Here is a 10,159-nt window from a genome sequence, read left to right as displayed (position 1 = left end):
ATATAATAAATTTTATTTTAACACTTAAATAATTTTTTTTGTAATAACTTCTTTGGTTAAAAAAAAAATTATGTTATAAATATTGTGACAAATAAATATTTTAATTGAGTGAGAGGCAATCAATAGTTAAAAATTTTAATGAGTAACATAATACATACTTAATTTAATTTCAAAACATCACTCAACACTTTTCACATTTTTTCTATATTTTTGTTACCCCAATCATCAAATCCAATTGAAAATGTTCACCTTTCTAACAAAATTTTCACAATTTCACTTCAACATACGTTGGTCTTTTTTTATGATAAGTATACACTATTTTACCATAATATAAATTTATTTTGATTAAGTCATTTAACTAATATAGCATCTGGATCACTTTAGACAAGTATGCACGTTCTACTACTCCTTCCTTCAGACCAAATAAGTGAAATAACCAATTATTCAGTTAAGTAAGTCTAATTGTATAATGTCAAATAATTTTTTGAATAATATTATATATCTAAATTTTTTTATTAACTAAGTTTAATTAAATTAATCTAATATAATAAAATAGTCGTGACTAGTATTATTTTAAATTTTATTATTTAATTTGGTTGAATTTAGTTCATAAAAAAATTTAAATACGTAGTATTTAAGCAACTGTTTTACACCTTCTTGCGACCGTACGTGGACCACATAATGACATGCTTCACCTAAGCATCTCTCATCTTCATCGCCACCATTCAATTTCTTATACTGTTTCATATCAACGCTCAAAACACTTGGAACTTCACTCTTCCAGTAAAATAGTCTGGTATACGTGAGATTTTTCCTAACTTATATATGGATAGATTTTTTATATTACCATACATTACTATAAAGAAATTAAAAGGGTTTTTGTCAAGTTCTAGACAGTTCAATCACATTATTTAGTGTCGTCATTTTTAAATTATTATATTTAATGAGTTTAATATTATTTTGCATAATTTTTAAAATAATAAATAATTGAGTTAAATATTTTTACTATTATAAAAAAAATTAATTAACATATATTTTTAGGATACATGATAAAATTATTAATAAAAAATATTTTAGTTTTTAATAAATATAAAATAAATATATAAAAATTTAAATTTTGTACATTTTTAATAAAAAATTTTAAATTTATAACTTTAACATATATTCTTAAGACATAAGATAGTAAAATTCTTATAAAAATATTCGATTAGATATATGGGCAAAATTATTTTACAACCAACAACAGAGAGAAATTAACCCTACACAAAAAAGGAAGCAAGAAAGTTGTCCTTAAACTATGTAGAGAGAAGGGATTTAAAAGAAAAAAAAAATACGAGAGAAAAAAGAGGCAGGAAGATTGATATTTCAAACCATTTTCTTCCCAATTTGAGAACAAAAATTTTTAAGATGGGGCTTCCAACTTACTTATTATTTTTGTCGCACCTTGAGTGAGCTTTGAGGATTAAATAATCTCACTCACATTCGGCAACAAATCTATCAAAAGAGCTTCTCTGCTATTCTATATTGACAACAAAAGATCCTAAATCTCTCTCTCTCTCTATATATATATAAACTGGTAACTACCCTGAATTCTTAAAAGGGTTTACTTTGAATTTTGGGTTCCCGTCGTCAAGTACAGTGACTAATCCATTGCTGGTTTGTAGACATCTGGACCAACATCTTATCCGGGAGTTTTAAAACTTGCTATACTCTCTAAGCAAGATTCGAATTTTCGACACTTAATTGCTGCCGCAAAAATCACTTTGTGCTTCATCATTTTGCACATGAATTGTGATCTTTTCTTCTCTTGGAGGCTGACATGGGCAAGCCATGGCTATGAATTTTGGGATCTCATCCCCTGGCATTAGCACTGGCAAACTCTCTGCATAGTTCTGCTTCACCATCTACTTACAATAAGGGAAAAAAAAACCATTAATCAATATTGAATTTTACCACTATAATTAAACAAACAAAAATACCAAAATCACTTTAATTTAGCGAAATTTGGAATCTGTTTAGGACAAATTTATTCCTGCCATCCCATGATGTCACATTATTTTCAAATTTTTCATGGTTTATTTTTTTTGAATAAATATCTTTAAAACACAATTTATGTCAAAAGAATCAACAAATTTTTCAAAATTTTAACCAAGTCCTTTCAGCAAAACTATTTGATAAATGAATAGTTTGCATTGTGTAAAAAAAAAAAAAACTCAACCTCATCCCCTTAAAGAAATTCTGACAATAATTCTGGGTAATTATTCAACCTTACAATCATTTCAGAAATTAATATTAATATATAATTAAGTGAATAAGATAACTTACCGGAACAGGAAAATCTAGTTTGTATTGATAGTAAGCTGAATCTGCTTGTTGTTGTGTGTGTGCATGATGATGAGAATTAATACCCCCAGAAGAAGATTGAAACAAAGATTGAAACTTCTTCCAATGTAAGCAGCAACAAAAGAATCCACAAACAAAAATTAAACAAGCAAATAGAAATCCCAAACCAAGAGGAAAACCAATTGATACCCTATTCAATGCACTGTCCTGAAGCTCCATTCAATTCAATTATTGTTTGAGTGAAGGAATTGGTGGTTGTGAATTGTGATCATAGGAACTGAACAACATTTATTTATAAATACAAATATGAGGTACCTTTTTTATGGCATGATTATTAGGTAGCCATGATATGATGGTGGGGTTTTGTACTTTGTTAAGTGTGACTGGACTTTGATTGTGACATGTTTATTTATTGAGCTTCAAGTTATTGTTGGAGTGGGTGAAGCCTTCTTTCTTTATTTCTCTTCATCACTATCATTATGACACTTAAAAGTAAAAACAGTTCTATATATACTTTGGAGCAAAGTGCAATGAACTCCACAAAGGACCTTAATTGAATTTGTCTCTTCACTTACTTCAGAAAAAAAAATTTAGATATCATAATCTTATAATCAATTTTTTTGGACAGTTGTTAATTACAATTTTTTTAAGAAAAATAAATTTAAATTTAGGTTTCTTGGGACAACAATAATTTTGGGGGCACTCTACTATACAGATTGAGATTGTATAGAAAGATAATTAAATTCCTTTTATAGTTATTTTTGATTATTTTATTAATGTTCAATATGTGAGTCCTAGTATTTTTAATCTCTCTTTCATCACATAAAAGGAAAGATCTATAAACTTACATCTTTACCTTATAATTCACCATAATTTTGTTGTCTTTTGTTTTGACTGATGTAGAATTTTCTTTTGAACCATATATAACATATATTATTGTTCTTGAAGTTATTTTCTTAAAGGAAATATTAAATGATTAATAAACAAAGGCAAATCTTAATAGCAATACTACATGCTCAATAAATATTATCATTTTTTTAGTATTTAATTAGTAATAATTTGTACCTATATTTATATAAATTTTGTAAAAAGTATATAATTTATACTTTATATTTATCATAATTTGCACATATAAATCAATACAGTATGTATTTAAATTTTTTTAAGTTTTTACACATAGATTAATAAAATTTATTTGTAAAGGATAATTTAATATTTGTGTTAGTTAAATGATGACAAAAAAATATTAAAAATTATTAACCTTTAAAAACATTTAAACATTCTCAGTAAATAAATTTATAACGCTAAGTCTAAATCTAAGATTTTTCTTTTTCGTACGGTATCTTTTAATTTAGCAAATTAAGAATTAATATGCTGTAAATTTAAGTCCTATTTAAAGAGGATGCTTTAACTTCCACGTTAAACAAATAAGTAAATTCAATGTAGTACTTAAGCCATATAGCTAACATAAACTGTGTTTTGCATGTACACAGCTTTTGAAGCTTGAAAAAGATAATGTTGGTTTATAAAGAGAGATCTAGTATCTGAGAAAAAGTTTCAACTAACCTAGAAACTATTCTTTGTTGATTTATTATTATGAAAAATTCTTTAGTGTTTATAATTTTTTGTCTAAATTGTCTAAAAATAGAGATTGAGAATGATAGAATCTATCATTTTATTTTTAAATTCTGTCTAAAATTTAGATACCATAAAAAACACCTTATTATTATAGTACGAGTTCAATTAAAAAGTCAACTATTTTCAGTTATTACTTTTTAATTTTAAATTTTAAATTTTAACTTTAAATTTTAAATTCTCCAAAAATAAACATTAAAAAAATAATTCTATGATAAAAAAAATTAGATAATATTTATTATTAAAAGTTGTTCCTTATATTTTTTATTGTAATTGCCATAAGCACAGTTATCAATTCAAGAGATAATTGCAACTGCAAGTCTTAAAATACTCTTTTCTATCAAAATAACTCATTAGACAAGAAAATCACATACAACGTAACATCAATTAAGGGGAAAAAAAATCGAAAATAAAGTATATATAAAATTAAAGCGCTAAAAATGAAAATAAAGAAGCATACTAGAGACGAAAATGAGCAACCAGCATATATAGTAAGCTTTATTATATTTTCCACCCTTTTTTCCCCTTCACTTTTATGTGAGGCCAACAGTTTCATAATGTATGAGTATAGTTGATTTAGTGTTGGTGAAGTATCTTAATGTAATGGACAAACATACCTTAATGTTGAAGGCACTACATACAATACATGCATGCTGGGACCTACGAGAGAGTATCAAATTAAAGATGGATGAATCGTTTTCAGGAGACTTTGGTTTGTCTCTTAAATGGGCTACTCATAGTCAAAGATAAATGGAAATCCCACTCATTAAAGAAATTAAAAACCAAAAAAGTTTAAATGAATTGTAATAATAATGTATCTGTTATTTTATTTGTTTAATATCAAACATATTGCATTGTCCTTATGACTTTTTTTATTTATTTTTGTTTTATATTTAAATCGATATTTGCCATGTAAAAGAGTTTATTAGGTACATTAGTTAATAATTAATCATGCCATTTTATTATTATTTCATCCAACTATATATAATTATTGTCAAAACTTAGATAAGAAAACGATCTTTTATATAAAATGATCACTTGAACTTTGGTTTATAACTTACCATATATTATTTCGTTATTGAAAGTTCTTTGAGCTAGTTTCTTTTATCAAAAGATTTTGAAGATGAGTTGTCGGAGTGTAGTTATTTGTTGAAATTGCAGCCAATAACTTACTTTTATGACACCTGTATGAGCCACCAATCAAAATTTAAAGGGTTTTATTATGTAGACAATGACTTTTGTAAACAATATAAATAATGAGCTCTAAAATTGATCTAATAAAATAAAAAAAAAAACACTCTACCTCCAAATTACCTCCTAAACCCTAACATTAGGATAAACATCCGCACACCTAGTAAATTAAATTTCCAGTCATTATTAACTGTGCATGAGTAAATTAAATCAAAATGAATAATCATCCAATTAAGAATAATCAACATAATCATCTGCATATCTATTGAATTGAAAATCTAACGTATCCATTGTTCATATTGTTTAGTATTCTCATTGTATAGCTATACTTTTTTAAATTTAAATTAGTAAGACTAGTTTGTCAATAAAAATATACAGAAATGCTCAATAATGTTAAGAAGAATAGATATGCTGTACGAATTACTCCAATTTTTTTAAATAGCTAGGAAAGCTTTTGATTTTTTATTCAGCAGAAATTATGAACTAAAATAATAACTATAATAATAAGAAAACCAACAAAGAAAAGTTGTGGACTGAATAATATATGGCAATCAGAAAAGCATACATTGGTGGTTTGTCATTTATGTTACTTTTCCTTTTTTCCATTAAATTAAAAGAGCCAATGAACTTGAGATGCTGCTGTATAAGATGCATTATTTGGCCTCTTTAAATTAAATATTTGTCAAATGAAAAGACCATTGTGTTTTGAACGGTATAGGTATGTTCTCAGCTATAGGTTCATATTACTTAGACTGAACCAATTAAGTGGTCGCAAGGAAAGAAACAAATTCAATTTTTTTTTTTGCTAGCTGTTTGGCTTAATTTGGTAGGGTATTCTTACACGGTTTATATAAGAATAGATAAATTTATAATTTTAATTATTTTGCTCTAAAATACTATTCTTATTTATCTATTGTTCTATTGTATAGAATTATTACATATCATATATATTTTTTGTATAAAATTTTGACTGTTAGTTAACTTATAATTGTAATTGGCTTTTAGTTAGGATCATAATAGATATGTTTTTGAACACATTTGATAAACAAAAGAGTAATACTCCTTGTAATGATAAAGTTAAAGCTTAAACTTAATCGTATCATTAAACAATTAAGTCAAATCTAAAGTTTAAATTTAAATAATAACAAATATAGGTACTAAAGGTGTGATTTAAGTTATAATTATACACACTCACAATTACTTTTCATTCTCTCTGTTTCGTGTAACACAAGAAATTGGTTCTGCACGATTGTGCTTGCTATACTGCAGGATCTTTTTTCCCATCTTCCTCACATTCTTAAATCAATCTTAAATGGTATCAAGAGCACAAATTCTGATTCATGCCTTTAACACTTTCTTCACTCAAAAACAAGAATTTTATTCCTCTAATCATAGACAAGATCTGTGAATAGAATTATAACTTGTTTGTAATTGAATTTGAAGCTGCTTAAGCTGCAAGCATTGACTCTACAAAATACACTGAATAGGTTCAATGAGATTACAACTTATGCTCATGGATTCTTGCATCCATGGAATCCTCATTCAAGAATCAGAATACACACTGCACTAGCTACTACTCTTAGAATTTGGTAGAAAATTACAAGTTTATTTTTCTTAAAACACCAAATTAAAGGTGAAGCAACTTTGAAATCAACTCAAATCTATCAAAAAAATGAATCTTTCTGTCTCTGAGTATCTGTAAAAAATCAAAATTTTGGTGAATTCACTCGTTGCTATTGGATATCACCTTAACAATGAAAATTACATTGAAGCCATATACAATTGCCTCCTCAAGTTGTATCACATTGGTTCAGGCAATGTCTCTGAGTATCTTTCTCATAAAGATAAGATTGGAAAATTCAAACAAGCTTCTTTTTCTTTGACTCAAGTCAATTTAGCTCAATTTGTACCTTCTAATCGAAGAACCTATGACTCAAGTCAATGCCTCTATTATATATGGAAGGCCATTAGTTTGAGAAGTGGAAGAGTGCTGAAAAAAGAAGACAAAGAAGCCCATGTTGCTAAGAACCACCTCCCTCACAACCAACCCAACAAGACTCTCAGAGGTTTTCAAACCTTGAATCGACCTTAGACAAATTCATGAAAAATACAATGATTAGTTTCAAGAACCAAGAAGCTTTAATGAGGAATTTGGAGATATAAATGGGCCAACTTGCTCAACGAATGGAGAAAGCCACAAATGTCCTCTCCGGTGGCACAATTCCTAACCCAAGAAAAGAGTGCAAGGCCATTAGTTTAAGAAGTGAAAGAGTGCTGGAAAAGGAAGACAAAGAAGCCCATGTTGCTAACAACAGAGAAGAAGTTCCAAAGGGTGACAATCAACAAGAAGAACAAGTAACTCCTTCTACTCAACAGCAACAAACTCAAGCCTCCAAAGATACACCAAAAGAGAAGATACAAGTGTCTGAATACAAGCCAAGAATCTCATAAAAGGAGGCCAAGAATCATCAATGTTCTAAGTTCTTAGAGATTTTTAAGAAATTACAAATAAACATTCCCTTTGCTAAAACTCTAGAACAAATGCCCATGTATGCAAAGTTTATGAAGTAATTGATTTTCAAGAAGAGAAATTGGAGGGAAAATGAGACCGTGATGCTCATAAAAGAGTGTAGTGCTATAATCCAAAAGAACATTTCTGAGAAACTAAAGGATCCCGGAAGCTTTGTGATTCCCTGCACCATTGGAAAGTCACTGTTGAGAAAGCTTTGTGTGACCTTGGAGCTAGTATCAACTTAATACCATTATCTTTGATGCACAAGCTCCAAATTGAGGAGGTGAAGCCCACCAAAATTTTCTTGCAACTTGTTGACCGCTCTCTTAAAATTTTTTTTGGGAGTTGTTGAAAATCTTTTGGTGAAAGTGGAAACATTCATATTTTCTGCTGATTTTGTCATTTTGGACATGGGAGAAGATGTCAATGCCTCTATTATATTGGGAAGGCCTTTCCTTGCTATAGGGAGAGCCTTAATTGATGTTAAAAAATGTGAGTTAACATTAAGGATAAATGGTGAACAAATTGTGTGATCAATGTATTTAAAACTTTACAGCACCTTAATGACTATGCGGATTGCATAAAGATTGACATCATTGATCAGTTGATTCAAGAAGCATTAGAAGAAGAACCACTTGTTGAAACACTTGAATCCCTTGCTGAAGCAGAGGAGGGTGAGATTGAAGAATGTATACCACCCAAGGAAGCATCATATATTCCTTCAAAGAAAGAGGGGCCACCAAAGCTAGAATTAAAGCCCCTGCCTCCCTCTTTGAAATATGCCTTTCTTGAAGAATCAAAAACATATCCAGTGATTATTAATGCCTCATTGAATGGTGATAAGGAAGAAACATTACTTAAAATGCTAAAGGAACACAAGACAGTACGTGGTTGGACTATTGGTGACCTCAAAGGAATAAGTCCTGCAACATACATGCACAAGATCTTACTTCAAGAGGATTCTAAACCAGTGGTGCAAGTACAAAAGAGGCTTAATCGTACCATGAAGGAGGTGGTTAAAAAGGAAGTGATGAAGTTATGGGAAGCTGGCATAATTTCTCCAATCTCTGATAGCTCTTGGGTAAGCATGGTACAAGTTGTTCCTAAGAAAGGAGGTGTGACTGTGGTGGCTAATAACAAGAACGAGCTCATTCCTACAAGGATCGTGACTAGTTGGAGGATGTGCATTGATTATAGGAGGCTCAACACAGCCACAAGAAAGGATCACTTCATTCTTCCCTTTATTGATCAAATATTAGAAAGGTTGGCCGGACATGCTTTTTATTGTTTCTTAGATGGATACTCCAGCTACAACCAAATAGCTGTGGACCCTCAGGATTAAGAGGAGACGTCATTTACATGCCCCCTTTGGAGTTTTTTGCTTACTGCTGGATGCCTTTTGGTTTGTGCAATGCTCCTGCGACTTTCCAAAGGTGCATGCTTTCCATCTTTTCTGATATGATTGAAAAATTTATTGAGATTTTTATGGATAAGTTCTCTATTTTTGGTGATTCTTTTGAAGGGTGCTTGCAACATCTAGCCTTAGTTTTGAGAAGGTTCCAAGAAACTAACCTTGTTTTAAATTGGAAAAAATTCCACTTTATGGTTACTGAGAGCATAGTTCTTGGACACCGCATCTCAAGCAAGGGGATAGAAGTTGACAAAGTCAAAATAGAGGTAATTGAGAAGTTGCCACCCCCTGTAAAAGTGAAGGGCATAAGGAGTTTCTTGGGTCATGTAAGCTTCTATAGAAGATTTATCAAAAAATTTTCTAAAATAACAAGGCCATTAAGCAACCTTCAACTTGTTGATGCACTTTTCAATTTTGATGATCAATGCTTATATACCTTTAAATTTCTTAAGACCAAACTTGTCTTTGCACCCATCATTGCTCCTCCCAATCGAAAATTGTCATTTGAACTAATGTGTGATGCAAGTGACTTTGCAATAGGAGCTGTGTTGGAGCAGAAACAAGATAAACTAATGCATGTCATATACTATGTAAGAAGGGTGCTTAATGAAACTCAAAATAATTATACCATTGCAGAGAAATAATTGCTAGCTATTGTGTTTGCATTTGATAAATTTAGATCCTATTTAGTTTGTTCAAAGGTTATTGTTTATACTGATCACTCTGCTCTTAAGTACATTTTGACTAAGCAGGATTCTAAGCCAAAATTGATTAGGCAGTGCTCCTTCTACAAGAATTTGATATTGAAATTAGAGACCGAAAGGGCTTTGAAAATTAAGTGACAGATCACCTCTCTATACTTGAACCATGGAAGACTCAAAGCAATCCAACTCCCCTGCATGAAGAGTTTTCTAATGTGCAACTCCTTATCCTTTACACAACACCATGGTTTGCGGGTATGTCTAATTACAAAGTTGAGAGGATAGTACCAAAGGGATTTACCAAGTAACAACTCAAGAAATTATATCATTATGCTAGGCACTTTCTTTGGGATGATCCTTATCTAT

At 29.8% G+C, this 10,159-nt stretch overlaps 1 protein-coding gene across 1 annotated transcript; it reads right to left on the bottom strand.

Annotated features, from left to right (window-relative positions):
- Positions 1-1,214: 1,214 nt before the first annotated feature.
- On the bottom strand, positions 1,215-2,612 carry LOC130941687 (uncharacterized protein At5g65660-like). Its single transcript, XM_057870256.1, has 2 exons — positions 2,326-2,612; positions 1,215-1,904 (listed from the first exon to the last, which is right to left on the bottom strand). The coding sequence occupies exons 1-2, from the start codon at positions 2,560-2,562 to the stop codon at positions 1,740-1,742; spliced, it is 402 nt and encodes a 133-aa protein (XP_057726239.1). The 5' UTR covers positions 2,563-2,612; the 3' UTR covers positions 1,215-1,739.
- Between the last annotated feature and the right edge of the window lie 7,547 nt (positions 2,613-10,159).

Source organism: Arachis stenosperma, chromosome 7, assembly GCF_014773155.1.
Source record: "Arachis stenosperma cultivar V10309 chromosome 7, arast.V10309.gnm1.PFL2, whole genome shotgun sequence".
In the NCBI taxonomy this organism is placed as follows: domain Eukaryota; kingdom Viridiplantae; phylum Streptophyta; class Magnoliopsida; order Fabales; family Fabaceae; genus Arachis; species Arachis stenosperma.
The sequence above is the reverse complement of the archived record's forward strand: the minus strand, read 5'-3'. Positions and strand labels throughout refer to the sequence as shown.

Excerpts from the sequence above, each read along its gene's own strand:
- LOC130941687 (XM_057870256.1), bottom strand. The coding sequence starts at position 2,562 with ATGGAGCTTCAGGACAGTGCATTGAATAGGGTATCAATTGGTTTTCCT. Across the intron at positions 1,905-2,325 it reads AACTAGATTTTCCTGTTCCG|ATGGTGAAGCAGAACTATGC; the intron begins GTAAGTTATCTT and ends TATTGTAAGTAG.